Raw genomic sequence first — 20,005 nt, 5'->3', positions numbered from 1 at the left:
TTAGAGGTTCATTGTTAGTACATTGTATTTATTTAAAAACAGCAAATAAAAACTTTGACAAGATGAGTTGGCTTACCCACCAACCAAAAGGACGTAGAACATTTACGAGTAGTTATAATAAACCTATCGATATCCTGTGAACGTTCATAATGTCTTTAAAGCACATCAACTATATCAGTACTTTTATCATATATTTCAGTACTTCAGAGTCTTGGCTTTCGAATGAGTTTGTATTCAATACACAAAAAATAATAAAACTATGAATAACAGGGTGTCAAAAGTATGTCCTGCAATAAAAAAGCACTTGGTTGTGGTTCCCACAATGTGATGTCATAATTAGCAGTTAACCTTAGGTCGCCGATACATTTCACTGCCATTGATGCTGCGCTTTTCTGTGACAATCGGTGCTCTTGAACCCTGTGAGAGCTAATATTGAGCTAGGATTCTAGATAATCAACAATGTCCGCGGATCGTGCTAACGCCCGACCAATGCAAACACATGTTCTGGGTTAATAGATTTTGGGTGATTGTTGAGTAGTCTTTTTTCATCCTTTCGCTCATTTTAAATATTTATAGTAATTATTATCACATCATTTTATATGATGGTATTATTTGTCCCATACAGAAATGCAGAGGAAATCGACCTGTCGTTGATATACTGTCGTTGATAAAGGTAATGAAATCACATCGATTAAATTGTGACCTGCAGTGGCGTGGCCCTAGGACTATAAGTAAATTGCATTCTCCTGAGATCATGCAATGCTTGAAATTAATTAGCTTCAGTTGTGCCCCTCAACATCCCAATAAAAAGAAAGGGCTAGTGCATAATATCATCAGGAAATATAGTATGGTTCTTGGAATCTGAACTATTTATCATAGAAATAATTTGTACATGAAGAGCTAATGACACTGATTCCTTTGTCATCTTCATTGGTTCTCCGGAGTTATCCTACCTTCGCCTGCCACTAGTGTCATTACCATAGTTGATAAATAAGCGGTAAGAGCACACAACACTGAATATGAAAATTATGACATCATAATTTCCGAGCCTATACCATTGAACGTTTTTGTGGTAGAGCTGTGGAGAAATCATATAAACACCAACCAATGTCTGCCTCACCATGTCAAACAATGGCTCATTTGAAAGCCAAGGTATTGAAGAATCTGAATAAGCTGAAACAGTACTGATATAATTGATGGCAAAGCATTCACCTGAACCATGTTATGTTGCAAATGATGAAGCTCATTGCACAAGATGAAAAAGCATAAAACAAATCTAGTTTTAGTAAATAACATGCAACAAATTTTAGATTTAATAAAAGCATTATACAAATTTTAAAAATTTTGTCGAAGGATAATAACCATTAATAAATACAGCGTATACATAGGCGTCTATATGCAAGTTTAGACTTGTTTCTTTAGTAGTTGATGAGACGACTACATCAATTGTCACTTTCCAAGCAGTCCTCGATTACATTCAGCACTAGTCTTCTCACTTTGTCTTCTGATGATGGGTGGTTCGTACCAAGTGTACTTGTCGGACCCGTTGTGGAACCTGATGGACCAGTTGGACCCCAGGGACCTGATGGACCGGATGAGCCATGTGTACCAGAGGGTACATTCGTGTCTACTGGGTCAGATGGTCCCGCTTCTCCAATCTCTCTCTTTTTTCTCTTAGCTGAAAGTAGATTGAGCGCTTAATGGAATTTACTTTTATAGATTATCTTTTTATACATGTAGTTCAGGTGTGTACGCTTAGTGTTTGGCAGTTTAATATAATGCATTTGTACAGATATTTGTACAAATGCAATTGTTTTTAGTGCTATATCTATTTACTTTGAGCAGCTTTCAATATTTTGTAGGCTTTGAAATGATATAAACATGCAATGAAATCTTATAAAAATATTTTTTCCAATAGTTTTGATATACACAAAACAAATATTAGAATAGATTGCCTTTGTCTGCTTTAATTTAAATCAAAAATTGTTGAATTTAAGAAATAGTATAGAATGAGACGCAACTTCCAATTGTAACTAAAATAAATTCACCAATGAACGTTGTTACTATTTATAGAATTGCTCAAGACACATGTACAGCAACTAATAACCTGCTGTATGATTTTTAGTAATTTTTACAAGCTGGCCAGTTTAGTAAGTAAGCAATCATTTTGAGTGATGGTACAAGCAACAAGCATTACACACGTAATTTTGTTCTTTACTAGCTAAATGCCCAACATTGCACGAATAATAAAAAGGTTTTTGCAAAAAAAATTAAGCTTTGGTTGCTAAATTTAGTTGTCATTGACTAAGTTTCTTTATCCAATGAATTTAAGGAACTTAAGCTAGTAACTTACTATAATAAGATATGTGTCCTAAGCTGCCTTAAGCCAGCTTGCTTATAATTGTTAACTACTTATCATAGTTAAAGTGTCAAGCATGATAGTAGTGACCAACAGTACTTTTGCAAGTTGCATAAGTACGTGCAACTTGTTGTAATTGTGCTCCATACGTATGGAAACTTTCTACAGTATTCCCAGCATAGTGTAGTCTAATGGATCATGCGCCTGGTTGCAGATCTAGTAGTTCTGGGCTTAAATCCAGTGTAGTACATATATTTTTTGCACCCAAAGCTTTATTGCTATGGCTGCACACAGTTGACACACAATTAATACTGGTTCATACTATATTGTCCTTTTGGTGCTCATTGTCAACTATCTGCACGATGAACCGATTGCTTCGGTTGAAGAAATGCAAATACGTCGGAAAAGTTTGCAGCCGTAAAACTTTCCCGATAGTTCTTCGAGCATCGGTGACAGTCTGTACAATGCGCACCACTTTTCTAAGAAAAGGGTTTGCTGTTGCAGATAGCTTATTTATATATACGGTTGTGATAATCGCTGCGGGACTAGTACTTGGTTGGAGCACGCAGCAAGAGCGAGGTTCCTTCGAAGAAGTTAAAAAGAAAAGTGAAAACAGAAGCAAACAACGGCGTGTTTTTGTGAGTGTGAACACTGCTATCACAGACGATCGCCGAAATATTGTGGCATTAACGCTGAGATGCGGCGATATAGTGTGAATCAGCCGTTAAGTTTATATACATGTATGTAAATCTCTAGCAGTTATAAGGCTCCTTGGGCAGAACAATTATAAATTACTTAGGCCATAATGCAAAAATACTCATCAAGGGCATATTATTTATTAAATGAAGTAACCATTTTTAATGAAATTATGTAGATATATTTTGAATAAAAATATGCATAACATATATTGTATATAAACTGCACATATATAATTTATATAAGAAAAATATATGATGTATGTGAATGTATATAGTATAGTGCAGTGATTTTCAACCACTTGGCCGCGGCACACTATTATGACGTGAGAGATCATCAGATGTGCCTTGAGAAATTATCTAATGTCACTTTTTTGAAATTAAAAATTTTATAAAACATTTATTAATTATTTTCTGTAACTATTATGTCATTGTGAGAGAGTGTAATTTAGCTGATTGTCTCATTCCTCCAAGAAACTTAATGATGCATGTGAAGGGTCATGGTGACAGTCATGGAGAAGGTTTTTTTAAAAAGACAGCCCTAAACTCCAAATCGGGCTCTGTACAAAATTCTGACCCGGATGAAGGCCCTAGTATGAGTGGTGAGAAAAAGAAAACATAGGCGGCGAGCTCAAGGCAATATAGAGAGTACTATATTTCGTATGGATTTACTTTCATTGGGAATGAGACGACACCTACTCCATTATGCCTGGTGTGTGGCGAGAAGCTATCTAACAGCGCCATAGTGCCGAGCAAGTTTAAACACCATCTCTAAACGAAACACCCATCACCTCAAAACAGGTCAGCAGACTATTTTGTTTGCATGCTTGTAAATACAGAGAAACAGGCAACCTTTATGAAAAAACCACAAAGGTACATGAAAAAGAGCTAAAAGCTAGCTACCTAGCAGGGATTACATGTATGTCACAATTTCCATTTCCATAACATTTCTATAATTCATTTCCATATTATTTCCATTTCCATAACATATCCATAATTCATTTCCATATTATTTCCATTTCCATAACATTTCCATAATTAATTTCCATATTAATTCCATTTCCATAACATTTCCATAATTCATTTCCATTTCCATATTTCTAAAATAAAATTTTCATATCTATTTCCATAAAATTATAGAAATATTTAAGTTTATGGAAATGGATATGGAAAAGTAAACATTTCCATTATATATGTTTAGCGATCCTTGCTAAAGTAGTAGCTAAACTCATTGCTAAATCAAAAAAGCCACACACTGTGGCAGAGACATTAGTACTATCTGCCTGTATAGCCATTGTCAACGAGATGCTCGGCCCAGACGCAGTGAAAGACATAGCTAAAGTTTTGCTCTGGGATAACACAATTGCCAGAGGTATTGATAACATGTCTACAGACATCGAAAGCCATGTTTTGGAAAAGATACGCATTAGTAGGAAATTTGCGTCGCAAGTTGATGAGTCTATAGATATTAGTGGACATTCTCAGCTCTTGGTTAATGTGCGTTTTGTGGATGGAGATGCCATTAGAGAAAACTTTCTAGTTTGCAAGGCACTGCCAGAAAAAAACAGCTGGAGAAGAAATTTTTCGGTTCACAACGCAATATTTGGATCATGGAGGACTACGTGGGAAAACTGCACAAGCGTTTGCACTGATGGAGCAGCAGCCATGTTCGGGTGCACCAAAGGCTTTGTGAGCAGAGTGAAGGAAAGAAACCTAGATCTGATTGTTCTACATTGTTTTTTGCATCATGAGGCCCTTAATGCTAAGACTTTACCAGCAGAACTGGTTCTTGTGCGGGATGATGCGCTGCCCATAGTGAACTTTGTAAAGACACAACCTCTGAAAAGCCGTATATTTACATCTTTGTGTGAAGAAATGGGAGCGGAGCATAAGGCCTTATTGCTCCATAACGAGGTCCGAAGGTTGTCACGCTGTAAGGTGCTGGCCCGTGTGTATGAGCTGCGAGAAGAACTTAAAATTTTTCTGACAACTGAGAGGTCTGCTTACTCCAATTTGTTTTCAAATGAGGAGTGGTGCGTAAAGCTGGCATACCTGGCTGACATATTTCATCATCTGAACAACCTGAACACAAGGATGCAGGGCCAAAATGAAAATCTGCTTACAAGCACTGATAAAGTAAATGGATTCCGTTTAAAGGTTTACCTCTGGCAACAACATGTGCTACGTACCAACCCGGAGATGTTCATGGAGAAGCAGCAAAGTCCCACTGCTACAGTGTGTGAGGAAATATGTCAACATTTGAAAAGTCTTGAGTAGAAGTTGTATTTTATTTTTCTTCAGCTTCCACTGAATGTTTTGACTGAGTTAGTGACCCAAACAGCTCAGCATCAGTTGTTGGAAAGGACATGACTTTACAAGAACAGGAGGAACTAACTTCACCGAAACAGAATCGGGGTTTAAAACTAAGATTTTTCTGACCTTCCTTTGGACAGTTTTAAGTTGACTGCTGCCAAGGAGTTCTCCATTCTGGCCAACAAAGCTGTTCTGACATTGCTCCCATTTTCCACAACATATCTGTGTAAACTGAGCTATTCAAGCCTAACTTCTATAAAACCTACAACCAGAGAGAGACTGAGAGCTTCGTGTGTGTCTTTCTTCTATTCCTGCCAAGATATCGACTTTGTGGTCATCTAAACAGGCCCAGGTTTCACATTGACTAAGTATAAATAAATTCAGAAATTATATTGTAATTAAATATATTGTTCATAGTGTCATTTTATAATATTTTTGGTTAGTGGTGTGCTGCAAAGTTTTTCCAATGAAAAAATGTGCCCTGGCTCAAAAAAAGTTTGAAAAACACTGGTATAGTGTATGAAGAGCGATTAGATGTTAGTCAGTCAGCATTAACTTGTTTCAAGCAGATATATATCTTAATAAATATACATATACATGTCTATATATCTGGTATTTTAGACATGGAAAAGTAACTCCTAATATTGAGAACAATTTTCTGTTTAACAATTACAATAGTGGTTTTTTATTGCATCACCATTTACATCAACTTCAAAAAACAGAAAATGAATTACTTGTTAGTCTGTCCTGACAAACTGCTTTTTTTTGCGGAGTTATCCCTCGTTGAGCGAGGTGAGCAAAACAACTGTTGTTTTGCTCTCCGCCCTCGCCGGGGCACAACTCCGCAAAAACAACAGTTTGTCAAGACAGGCTAATTACTTGTATGTACATTCATCAAATGTGGCTCATTGTCGCTGTTCATAATGAAATGCAACTAATGTACATTCACTAGGTGTAATACCCATTCTGATCGGTTGTTATAACAAAAAATCTAAAGGTTGAACATACGTACATGCGTTTACTTGAAAGTTCAGCCAATCATACGGTAAGTCACTAATGAAAATGCTGATAGTCAAAGTTATTTTTGAGCGATACATCAAACTATTTGTTTGCAAATTCTAGTCAACCATTAAGTGTACTATTGATCACATATTACCTGTTATATATTATCTGTTAACAAGTGATCAGCTAATGAAATCAATAGAAGAAAGAAGAATTTTATTCAAAGAAGACATATTCCAGCTCACTACACTTTCACTAATCACATCACAAAATCAATTGAACATACTACCTTGTCCCAAACATGCTCGTTTCTGCGTTTGTGTTACACGTTTTCAAAATCCTGCGTAAACTCTGGCCAGAATATTTATATTTTTTCTTATATATAACAAACACTTTCTATTCGGTGACACCAACATACTACATTCTCTATCATATGTTTCAGTTTATGAACTTTCTGTTACTACAACCTACAATTCACTGTTCCAACTCCTCCACAATACCTTAAATTATCAACTTTAAAATACTCTTGTTCAAATCGCTCAATAATTCCTGATTTCTGTTTTTTACAGTTTTGTTTTGGCATGTAACAAGCAGCATGTTGTTGATGATTGCCATGCCCAATGCTAATAAAAATGTATACATATCTATACATAAAGAAAGTAATATACTTATATACATACATACAAGTATGTACATACAGTCTTACCTTCGCAGTGGTTATCTACAGCCTCCATAATAACATCAACTTTCTTCTTATTGGCTGTCGTAGAGGCATCTCTGCTGGCAGCAATAACCACTGCAGCACCGAGAGTCAAGATCAAGAGAACTCCCTTCATCGTATTCATCAGTTGAAGTGGAGACCTGAGCGATATTGTTTCATACATCTCCTATGACTTTTCAAAGGAAGGTACCACATCATAGGAACAATAGCTGCTTTATGATTAGGAGAGTTTAAAGTCTTGCTAGAAAGTTTAATTCATTCTATAAGCTTTAGCAAATTGTCAAGATTTATGGTACGCAGTCTATATTGATTTCATCATGTATCCAACAAGACCATTGTAGTGGAGCATAAATGCAAGAGTTACTTGAATGTAATCAGAAATACTTCAGGTCTATGGAAACTCTGCAATCTATTGTTTATGTTTTATATAACCAGTGCTGCTGCGAGTCTATCAAGTTGTCAGCAGTGTGTTATTTAAGGTATTTCTCCCCACCTCCTCTATCCCTCCCTCTTTCCCTACACTCATTTCAGACTAGAGATGCTAATATATGTATTTCCTACACAAATGGGTGCACACAGGTTGCATGGTGGGTGCGCATGGGTTGCAAGAGCATTGCACAAGAGTTGCATAGGGATTGTTAGCAAGAGTTGCATAGGGGGTTCTCAAGGACTACATAGGGAGTAAGTAAGGTTGCATAGGGGATGCGCAAGGATTACATAGGGGGTGCACAAGGGTTACAAACGGGGTACACAAGGGTTACAGAGGGGGTGCACAAGGGTTACAGAGGGGTGCACAAGGATTACAGAGGGGGTGCACAAGGGTTACAGAGGGGGTGCACAAGGATTATAGAGAGGGTGCACAAGGATTACAGAAGGGGTGCGCAAGGATTACATAGGGGGGGCACAAGGGTTACATAGGGGGTGCGCAAGGGTTACAGAGGGGTGCACAAGGGTTACAGAGGGGGTGCACAAGGGTTACAGAGGGGTGCACAAGGGTTACAGACGGGGTACACAAGGGTTACAGAGGGGGTGCACAAGGGTTACAGAGGGGTGCACAAGGGTTACAGAGGGGGTGCACAAGGGTTACAGAGGGGTGCACAAGGGTTACAGATAGGTGCACAAGGGTTACAGAGGGGTGCACAAGGATTACAGAGGGGGTGCACAAGGGTTACAGAGGGGGTGCACAAGGATTACAGAGGGGGTACACAAGGACTACAGAAGGGGTGCGCAAGGATTACATAGGGGGTGCACAAGGGTTACATAGAGGGTGCGCAAGGATTACATTGGGGTTGCACAAGGGTTACAGAGGGGGTACACAAGGGTTACAGAGGGGGTGCACAAGGATTACAGAGGGGTGCATAAGGGTTGTGTAGGGGTTGAAAAGGGGTAGGCAAAGAGCACACATGCGGTGTTGAGATTCCAATCGCTTATCTCTCAAAATTTTGGGATAGTGTGCCTCAATCAGGGTGAATGAGGATACACAATAATCAAGTCTGGTAAAGTTCATTAGCAGTGGATAAGGACATAAATAGTAGCAATGTGCCATGCACTAAGTCATGGCCTTAGATTTTTATAAATAGTTTTATGTTTGGATGCGTCGATAGCCGAACCGCTGCCATATAGCAAACGTATTCGATGTACGCTAAACATTTTTGCACTCGGTTCATTCGTGTGTCGCCTAAAGAGCTACTATGCACCACAAGAAGCATAAGATAACTCCAAGTTTATCGATCTGTGTTGGACCAAACAAAATGTCATTGCACAATGGTGAATAATTTTTGGTATTTTCATCATGTGTATCTCATGACGGGTAGGCATTTGTGAGTAAGAAATGCAATAGATCTTGTTAACAGTTTTTGATAATAAATTTATGTTAATGGTTGTTAAAATATATATATGTAAATTGTTGACTTCTATTAATTGACAGAGAGCTTGTTTGTTTGTTTTAATTTACGTTAAATCATTATATAACAATATGATAGAAGAAGTAAGGTGCAATGAGGGCCCATATACGCAGTAGCATGACTATTCGAGGCGCATAGCCTGAGTTAACAGATGAGATTGTTAATGAAGAATACATGGATAGTCTAAGCAAAAGAAATCATAACATAACAGTATGATAGAAGGAGTAAGGTGTAATGAGGGCCCATATGCGCAGTAGCATGGCTATTCGAGGCGCATAGCCTGAGTTAACAGATGAGATTGTTAATGAAGAATACATGGATAGTCTAAGCAAAAGAAATCATAACATAACAGTATGATAGAAGGAGTAAGGTGTAATGAGGGCCCATATACGCAGTAGCATGACTATTCGAGGCGCATAGCCTGAGTTAACAGATGAGATTGTTAATGAAGAATACATGGATAGTCTAAGCAAAAGAAATCATAACATAACAATATGATAGATGAAGTAAGGTGTAATGAGGGCCCATATACGCAGTAGCATGACTATTCGAGGCGCATAGCCTGAGTTAACAGATGAGTTTGTTAATGAAGAATACATGGACAGTCTAAGCAAAAGAAATCATAACAAATCTATTCCAGAGAATCTAGCAAGTATGACTTGACTCCCTGGAAGAGTAGCTAAGTGATTTATTAAACTCCAGAAAGTCAGACAGAAAGATAAAAATATATGGCGCCACATATATGACATTAGTCTCATACCTCTAAAACTACCAATAGTTTAGCAATTGTATAATTATTTTCTTCACAACGCCATTACTTCTAACTGCATGTGTTAGATGATAACAAAACGTAAATGACCGCAATTCTACATTTGGTGAATTTGATCCAATCATATCGAATTATAATAAAAGGTGTCAGTTATGGTTAAGAACTGATTCAAGGAGAGATATGTTACAGTTTAAAATGTTTCTTTTTCAAAAACAGGTGTAGTATTCAAAGCCAATGGTTTAAAAATGCTTACAGAAGTTGAAAGTTTGTATAACGCTGCTGTGGCTGGCTCTATATATTATAATATTGAACATTAGTGAGATTAAACATGAACGCTAGGCCTGCGAGTAAACGCTGAATATTTGACCTTCATACAAGGTCACTGGTTGTAAAAGAAACAGCACCTGATGTTCTTTTGTCTTAAGCCTTGTTCCCATATACATCGAAAAGCATCGGCGACAGCAACGCAGGCTATTGCTGTGAAATGTGAACCTACGCGCTGGGTACCGCCGGTAGTTGCCGGCAGTCAACGCAAGAGTTTAGCGCTGTTCAAATTTTGCGAAAAGCCACAGACAAAATCTTCCCGAAATGCACTGTACAGGTGAAGGTCACCATTATTGAAACAGCATAGCAAGCGAACATTTTATGTGATTATGCAATTACGTTTAGCGATGCGCCTTTATATGTGAACAGAAGCCGCCAAGCCTAGCGTCGCGAGTATTTTGCTGCGCAAGTTATCACCGGAGTCTCGCAATTGATATGGGAACCAGGCTTTAAGTCATGCAGACAAAAAATCTATATAGAGTCCTATTGCATTTTTTATAGAAAAAAAAACAAAGAGCAGGTTAGCTAACTGGTACATGGTTTGTGTTTTATAACATATTAAGTATAACTGAGTCATATACACAAAGCCATATATAAAAATGTGTCATATATAACTGAGTCATATATAACTAAGTCATGTATAACTGAGCCATATATTACTGAATCAGACATATCTACGTCATATATAACTGAGTCAGACATATCTATGTCATATATTACTGAGTCAGACATATCTAAGTCGTATATTACTGAGTCAGACATATTTTAGTTATATATAACTGAGTCAGACATCTAAGTCATATGTAAATGAGGTATGTTTAACAAAGAACATATATAGGTAATGGGTTAGCATTGGTGCAAGTGTTTTGTACTGATCTCACCTGCTAAAAAGTATTCATATAGATATGGTGTGTTTGGTGATGAGAAACTATGCATTATGCTTAAATGTACATCTATCTGATTACATGTTTAAATCGTGCTAATATATGACTATTGCCTAATCCATGCTATGATCTGATTAGTCAATTTTTCTTGGTCTCATTGTTTGGCCCTGAATCCCGTTGTTTAACACAAAATTCCGTGAAATATTATTTTTCGTTTACACCTTCTTTGTTCTTAAAATACAGTCAAGAATCATGCTGTCAAGTGAGCTTTTATCAAGTTTATCAAGTGAGCTTTTTCTATTCCGTAAATTTTAGTTGTTCATCGGCAGTTCCACACTCCGCCAGTCAGTGACTTATTATCATTTCATGGTGACAGCAATACTTACGTATATCTTGTCTAAGACCAAACCTGGCTTATAAGAAAAACTTTTAGCTAGCATTCTGCTTATATAATTTCCTAAAGGCTGATTCAAATGCATCATAGTATGCATCAGGGTGCAATGAGTTACTTTTCAAATGGCTAACAAACACTTACATGTAATTGACATTGTTTATTTAATAGTGATCATAGAGCATTCGTAATAACTGAGGAATGTCATTCTGGTAACAGAAAAGAAACTAATGACTGCTAAAAAACGTGTGTGATAATTTAGCACAGTCTGTTTCAAAAAATGCTACTATTGTATCCTTAGATGGTTGGCTAAATGGTATTCAACAGTTCCAGACGATGAACTATGGTGATACAAAATATGAATCAGTGATAATTACAAAATGTCTCAAAAAGCAGATTCAATATAGCTTTGAGAAATGCTGCTCGGGGCTTTAGAATGTAGCCTCCCACAATTGGGATTGAACATTGTTCTCTATTCCATGACAGCAACATACTACACCCACCATCATATATGTTTCAGTTTATAAACTTCCTGTTACTACAACCTACAATTTACTATCCCAACTCTTCTGCAATACCATTAAATTATAAACTTTAAAACACTTTTGTTCAACTCACTTAATAGTTCCTAATTTCTGTTTTTTCATTTTGTTCTCTTTTGGCATGTAATGACAAATATAATTTTGTTGATGAATACCAATAAAAATGCCAATAAAAAGTTATATATACACACATACACACATGCATTGATACAGAGATACATTCATATATACATGTACATACATACGTTCATATGTTCATATGCATATACGTGCATACGTATATACATGCATACATACATACATACATATGTACGGACATACATACGTACATAATATGTATGTATGTACATACATACATACTTACTTATATACTTACTCGCTTACTCATTTACTTACTTACTTTCTTACATACATACTTACGTACATACTAATGTACATACATATGTACATACATACGTACATACATATGTACATACATACATACGTACATACATATGTACATACATACGTACATACATACATACATACATACGTACATACATACATACGTACATACATATGTACATACATACGTACCTATGTACATACATACATACATGAGTACATACATATGTACATACGTTCATACAAATGAACATACGTACATACATACGTATGTACATACATACATATGTATATGCATGCATACATACAAGATTGACTCATTTCATGAAAGTGTATATTCTAGAAGTTGCCCGTCTGTTCATTTTAAGTACCAGCCTAGTACTGCAGTTATCCAGTTCTTAGTAATTATCCAGTTTTTAGCAATTATCCAGTTTTTGGAAATAAGCCAGCCCGTTGTTTTAAAGTTTATCAATAGCCGTGGAGAAAAAGTAATATCATATAGTTAACTACAGATAGAAGTAGGAATGTTAGGATTACCATAATGCTAAGTATTTCTTCTAATGCAATTATTCAGATAATCAGGTATAGAGCTTACGATGTGGACAAGGCAGCTAAATTTGAACAGTATAGCAGGCCTCTAAAAGATGAACAATTGCAATTAAAATTTGTAGTTTGGTCATGAAACTATAGATAGTGAAGATCGTGTTATTTTACAGGTTATGAGCTTTTTAGCAAACATAGATGTGGCATTGGTTTTTTACTTGTGTTAACCAGATTTACACATATACTTAGTGACTTTTGATTTAAAAGAAAGTTCATACGTGTGCTGTTAGTGCCGAAAGCAATAAATCATTTTTTTGTTTGCTAAAGAGTCAGTGATCTGTCTTTTTAGATTGTAAAGAAATTGTAGCATAATAAATTCACAGATTACAATATATTACTATTAGTTTTTGTAAAACCTGGCTCGTTATAAAGCAGTTTCTTTTTCTAGTTTTACAGACGTTCTTATACAGAAGAAGTTAAATCTACTCCATTGCCTTTCGATCTTCAAATATTGATAACCCTTGCAAACAAAGCTATCCTGTTCCAATAATACAAGAGAAACATAATTTTGACAAAGATGCAAGCTCGGATCTAGAGAACCTGAAGTTGCAAGAAGCAGATAACTCTGACAAGGATACCTACGCATTTCACAATATCTGAAATATAACAGCCATGGGTAAAAAACTCTAATCTAGGTTGTATGCAGCTTCATGCATCTATGACTCACATGTTAAGAGGACAATCCCATACTTGTTTACATTGCTCTGTATACCTGATTACGTGTGTTACCTGACGATATCACTACTAATTTGATATCATTCTGATTCATATATATATATACATATATATATATATATATATATATATATATATATATATATATATATATATATATATATATATATGAATCAGAATGATATCAAATTAGTAGTGATATCGTCAGGTAACACACGTAATCAGGTATACAGAGCAATGTAAACAAGCATGGGATTGTCCTCTTAACATGCGAGTCATAGACGCATGAAGCTGCATACAACCTAGATTAGAGTTTTCTACCCATGGCTATTATATTTCAGATATAATATAGTAGATATACATATATATATATATATATCTACTATATAAATGGCAATCGTTGTCTGTGTATGTATGTGTGTGTGTGTCCGCCTTATAGAGTACCGTACTTTTTGGACTATTAGCCGCTACTAGGTATCTAGGGCGCATTAACGGGAATCTCCGATTAGTGCCCCTACGTAACCTATTCATCGTTTTTACACAAAAATCACGTGATCTCTGGTTAGCGCGTAGTAATTTACATGCAATTAATATTTACTGCCAACGTGTACGGAGAAGGTCACGTAAACGTTTATTTCTTGCGGTCACTGGAAAAACGCAGTGTTCACCTACTAAATTTCCACATCAAAAAGGTAAGTGCTTCTTATTCAATGTTGTATTGTCTATGAATTGCCACACTTCCACTACATAACCCTTTCACTAGCGTCCATGTACAAATTTAGCTATCGGCCTACTGCCTGCCATTTTGCCGATATTGCTTCATGATATTTTTTCAATTTGAAACTCCATCTAGAACGTTTGTTTTGGTTATATATTTCAATTTGCCAACATTTTAACAAGCACTGCCATGCAAAAAATTCATTGTATCTATACTTTGTGCATTGATAAAGTGATGTGAAGCTACAAAGCAAAACGATCCTCTACAATGTTCCTTATTCTTACAAAACCATTACTTTCATCGCCATCAGAGTCAGTGCTGCTATTGCTATTTTAATTATCTGTGTAATCACAAAAATCTGAATCGGCTATAATGTCATCAACATAAGTAGCTATTTGTTTTCTAACTCGGTGGCCTTTTCAAAACTTACACAAAAAATGGTTGTTTTTAACCACTTCGGGTACAAATGCATAATCCAATTTTGCGTTCAGGTACAATTAAATCATGATGCTCTACAGATTATGACATGGGTTAACAAAATGTCATTTTAACCATAGAAGCACTCACATTTTCACATGGAACACCTATACTTTTTGGAAAGCAGAAAAAATTCTGTATCTGATCATATTATCTTTATTACAAAAATTAAAATCAATAAATATTGAAAGTAGCATGAAATAGCGGTTTTATTAAAATTCGTGTTCTACAAACATATTTGACTAATAAGGGTAGCATATAAATGTATAAAAGTATATATAATAACAAGCAATTAAAACATTATACTGTGTATAAAATGTAATCTACAGTCTCTTCTATAGCTGTTACTTTATCTTCGTCACCACTCCACTGGAAGTCTGCCATTTTGTATTGCTGAATTGAAGCCTATACGCATCCACTACTAGCTACTACGCGTTGTTACTAACTGATCGCGATGTTGAACTTTGAACACAAATTACTCGAAATTCTTTCATTTGACCATAGCTGTTTGACCAGTCCAATGTCTGCAAACATGTCTGAAGGTCATGCTTAGCTTTGTAGATAGAGTGTAACTGTAAGAAGGCTCTAAATATAGATGGATGAGTAACACAACTACGCAAAGCCTAAAAACCGGCTGATGAATTTGAAAGGAATATACTCAAAGCCGCTATAGCGGCGCATGCATCCGAAGTGGTTAAGTTAGAAATTCTCAAACAAAGATTTAAAATTAAATTTTAGGCTAATTTTCTAGAGAAATCTTTGGACAACACTGTCACTACCATAAAATTCTTAAAGATCGTTGGTTATGTTATCAATGAATAATAAAATTCAGTTACTAGCAATTGCTGGGAAAGCCGCAAAAATGTGTCTACGGCGGTCGACTATAGAAAACGCATGAATGAGTCTACTTCAGTGAAAGGGTTGAAAACGTTGGATTTGCCACTGTTTGTAATAGTAAACATGTTCATTTCCTTCCGCAGCTGAGTTACTTTTACTTTTTTTCAGCTACAAGTACTACAGAACTACAGCTACTACAGAACTTGCACGGGCACTCCGAGCGTTGCGATAGGCGACGGTGAGTAGAAAGCGAGCAGCGTATATTACAAAGAAGAACGCCATCTCATTCACTTTTAGAAACGCTTGAAGCAGTACAATGCCTCCCAAAAAGCCTACTGCTCAAACGCAAGAACAGGTTGGTTCCCGTAGAGAAAGAAACCGAATTTGCAAAGCAGCAGCTAGATGAGCAGAAACTGCAGAGCAAACACAGCTACGCCTACAATGAAACAGAATAGCTACTGCATCTGCTAGAAGTGCAGAAACTGTAGAGCAAACACAGCTACACCTACAATGAAACAGAATAGCAGCGGCTAGAAGAGCAGAAACCGCTGAACAAACAGAGGTACATCTAGAGCAGGCCAGAATAGATGCTGCAGCTGCTGGAAGTGCAGAGACTGCTGAGCCGACCCAGCAGCAACTCAAACGGCTCAGAGCAGCCGCTACATCGGCCAGACGTGCAGAAACCTCCGAGCAGATGCAGCGGCGACAAGAACATGATGCACTAGCTACAACAGCTGCTCAGCGAGCTGAATTTTCAGAGCAGATAAAACGGCGACAACAGCAAGATGCACTAACTACAGCAGCTGCTACCAGGCGCCGTGTATGGGCAGAAAACTTCGCACTTGACTACAGTCCTGCAACACAGTATAGGGCAGAATTTTTCTATGGGACGAATGTCTAAAAATGCTTCAGATGTAATGCTTTACATTGGAAAGGTGAGAGGCCATATATGTAGTTTATATAGTAGATTTTATTGATAATAAGTTTTGTCAACACAACCACATTACTGGTGCAAAGTTTGTATATACCAAGTTAAAACACAGGCTATAGACGAAAAGCTGGTGAGACATGATTAGTGTTTTAAGCATGTAGAAGTCTCAATTCAATAAATGCTGGTGATCGCTTAGCAGTGTAATAGCAAAATATTTTCTAGAATTTTTTTAAATATGGAAAACTTTTCAATACTGCCAGTTTGAAGAACTTCAGTTTGCCTAGCAATGTCAATTTCATTATCAGTTCTGTGTACAAAATTAGGACAACTCCGATTTGAGTGGTTCGAGACGGATGCATTGTAGACTAGCTGTAAAACACATTGCATATTTCCATTGGTCTCTCCAACATTATTGACATGCACGACTGCATATGTGTATGCAGTCTGATCAGCAGAAAAATTTCAGTAGATTGCATATTTGGAGCTGTTTTACAGTATGAAAGACAACTCTCAATAAAACTTTTGCTTTACGTAAATCTGTTCCCGAACACGAGTAATGCAGCTAGTATATATATATATATACATATAGTATATATATACTATATGTATATATATATATACTATATACATATAGTATATACAAAAATACATATATATAACAAATCAACCGCTTATGAGTTGTTCACAGAAGTCAAACCAGATATGAGAAACATATACAGTTTTGGCTCACGATGCACATTCTTTGTTGAAGGACATAAAACCAAATTAGAACCTCGTAGACAAGAAGGAACTTACCTAGGTATAAACCTGATGAACCAAGGTTACTATATTCTGAACAATGATCGCAACATGGTTATCACATCGACAAATGTTCTTGTACACAAACACTCAGAGCTTCCGATTGACAATGTACACTCAGACGAAAGCAAAAACTCCACTGATAATGACCAGATACCATTTATGAAACAACCAATCACTGACAGTGCTACCAACAACCAGCAACAATCACACCATGAACAAGAAGAGTCCACAAGTAATACGCAATCAGACCAGTCAACCGTCAATACTAACCGACACGACCGACCACGCCGTGAACACCAACTGCCTAAACACCTATCCGACTATGTTCCAACTGTGTCAACCGACTACGCATACGCTGTAATACCTTTTATACCACAAACTTACGAAGAAGCAATAAACTCAACTGATTCGACAAGGTGAAAAGCGGCAATGGACAATGAGGTCGCAACTTTAACTGAGAATGACACTTGGGAGTTAGTTCATCCACTTGCAAATAGATCAGAAACCAAAGGCAGATGGGTTTATACAACAAAACAAAGCGGGAATGCCAACGAAGTGCAGTACAAAGCTAGATTGATTGCTAAAGGGTATTCACAACTAGCTGGTACTGACTACGACAAAACTTACTCGCCTACGACACGCCTCAAATCTATACGCACGTTATTGCAGAAGGCAGTTAATGAGAAACTTCTCTTGCACCAAATGGATGTCAAGGGTGCTTATCTCAACGCATCTATAGACAAATCATCTACGTTGAACAGCCACAAGGGTACGAACAAACACACAATGGAGTTCGCCTCACATGTCATCTCAAGAAGAGCCTAGATACGGTTTAAAACAAAGCGGACGAAATTGGCATATCACACTCACCAACGTCCTGAAAGAGCAAGGATATTCCTGTAACGCTAACGACTCGTGTGTTTATATCAAAGATACCACACATGATAGTATATTTATCATGTTTTGGGTGAATGACATAATCATTGCTGCTAAGAATCTCGAAACGATCACGTCTGTAAAAGAAATGTTACACGCCAAGTTTCACATGGATGATCGAGGCCCTTTAAAATGGTTTCTTGGTATAGACTTTGAATGCACAAAAAATGGGTGTTATAAGATGAGTCAACAAGGATACGTTGACACCATTCTAAAAGGCTTCAATATGATTGATGCCAAGACTGCCAACAGCCCTGCTGACACGAGTATACAACTCCAGAAAGCCACAGATGATGAACACAATGCTTTTCTCACCAATAAGTTCCCATATCGCCAAGCCATAGGTAATCTTATTTTCTTAATGACATGTACATGCCCTGATATCTGCTGGTCAGTATCAAAGTTATTACAATACTTAGACAAGCCAAGCTTAACACACTTTACCGCTCTTAAACGAGTATTAAGGGACATAAAGGGGACTAAAGCGTACTACCTGTTATATACACCTGCAGACAACCTGCTAACCGCACATGCTGATTCTGACTGGGCAGGTAGTATCGATGACCGTCGATTGACTAATGGGTACCTATGTACACTAGGCAGCTCGCCCGTAAGCTGGAAAACTCGTAAACAACCTACTGTAGCACTTTCTAGTTGTGAAGCCAAATACATGGCACTAACTGAGGGGACAAAAAAAATGCTTTATCTTCGCAGCTTCTGTAACCGCATCAACACGCCTATACCTACTCCTATGCCGTTATACAGTGACAACCAGGGAGCGATATCTATTGCTACTAACAATGGTGAACATCATAGTCGCACTAAGCATATCGACATGCGCTATCATTTCGTGAGAGAACAGGCCGACATTGCATACGAACATGTATCATCCAATGACAATCTGGCCGATATCCTCACTACCCCATTCGGTACAACGCAACACCGTCTAGCTGTTAACAAGCTTGGGCTTGACGGGGCGTGTTGAGAGGACAACCCCATACTTGTTTACATTGCTCTGTATACCTGATTACGCGTGTTACCTGACGATATCACTACTAATTTGATATCATTCTGATTCATATATATAGATATACTCATTGTCTGATACTCACTCTTACAGTTCAATTGTTACATATTATATTTTGTTACACATTCTATTTGACTTAGACATTATGGTTTAAATATTATGTTACGTTAATATTTCGCATTACATTACGCATGTGGATATAGCATTGAGATTGTTTACCCACTTTCTCTTCCTGTTCATGGCTAAATTATATACGCACGCTTAATTAACCTAATAAATATTCTATACATGTAATTCGTTTGTGTATGACTGACAATGGCTGAAAAACCCTCAATATCGCATATGTGTATTGACCGCTTAGAGTCTCAATGGCTTCAGAAGATCTCTATTTTATGTTCACTAACAGAGGGCAGACAACTTTAGTAATGAGATTAATCTGTTGTATAAGGAAATTTTGTGTCATCTTTTTGGAAGTTTAATGCAATGCTTATTAAATTTACTAAAAAGTTGAAGTAGAAAGACTGCCTGGCAGATAACAGCGTCACATCATTTGGTACGAGTCTCCTGCTTGGCATGCAAGCAAAACATATCTACATAACCTATATGGTAAGTAACAATTTTATTTAGCAGTCCTTTTTGCAGCTACCCTTCAGTTTAGGTTTCACTGTATCTTTGACTGTAGCAAACAGTGTGATTGTTTCTTATCAAAAAG

The 20,005-nt window shown here is 36.9% G+C and overlaps 1 protein-coding gene across 1 annotated transcript; it reads right to left on the bottom strand.

The window, feature by feature from the left end:
* Positions 1-1,221: 1,221 nt before the first annotated feature.
* On the bottom strand, positions 1,222-18,847 carry LOC137388771 (uncharacterized). Its single transcript, XM_068075221.1, has 3 exons — positions 18,760-18,847; positions 7,076-7,230; positions 1,222-1,678 (listed from the first exon to the last, which is right to left on the bottom strand). Exons 2-3 carry the CDS (start codon positions 7,212-7,214, stop codon positions 1,443-1,445), a joined length of 375 nt encoding a protein of 124 aa, XP_067931322.1. The 5' UTR covers positions 7,215-7,230; positions 18,760-18,847; the 3' UTR covers positions 1,222-1,442.
* Between the last annotated feature and the right edge of the window lie 1,158 nt (positions 18,848-20,005).

The sequence above is a fragment of the Watersipora subatra genome, chromosome 2 (assembly GCF_963576615.1).
Source record: "Watersipora subatra chromosome 2, tzWatSuba1.1, whole genome shotgun sequence".
Classification (NCBI taxonomy): Eukaryota; Metazoa; Bryozoa; class Gymnolaemata; order Cheilostomatida; family Watersiporidae; genus Watersipora; species Watersipora subatra.
This window is presented reverse-complemented; position numbering and strand designations above follow the sequence as displayed.

What these genes read in the sequence shown, in the direction of transcription:
- LOC137388771 (XM_068075221.1), bottom strand. Translation starts at nt 7,214, where the DNA reads ATGAATACGATGAAGGGAGTTCTCTTGATCTTGACTCTCGGTGCTGCA. An exon ending in TGTAGATAACCACTGCGAAG is followed by an intron (nt 1,679 to 7,075) that starts GTAAGACTGTAT and finishes ATCTACTTTCAG; the next exon opens with CTAAGAGAAAAAAGAGAGAG.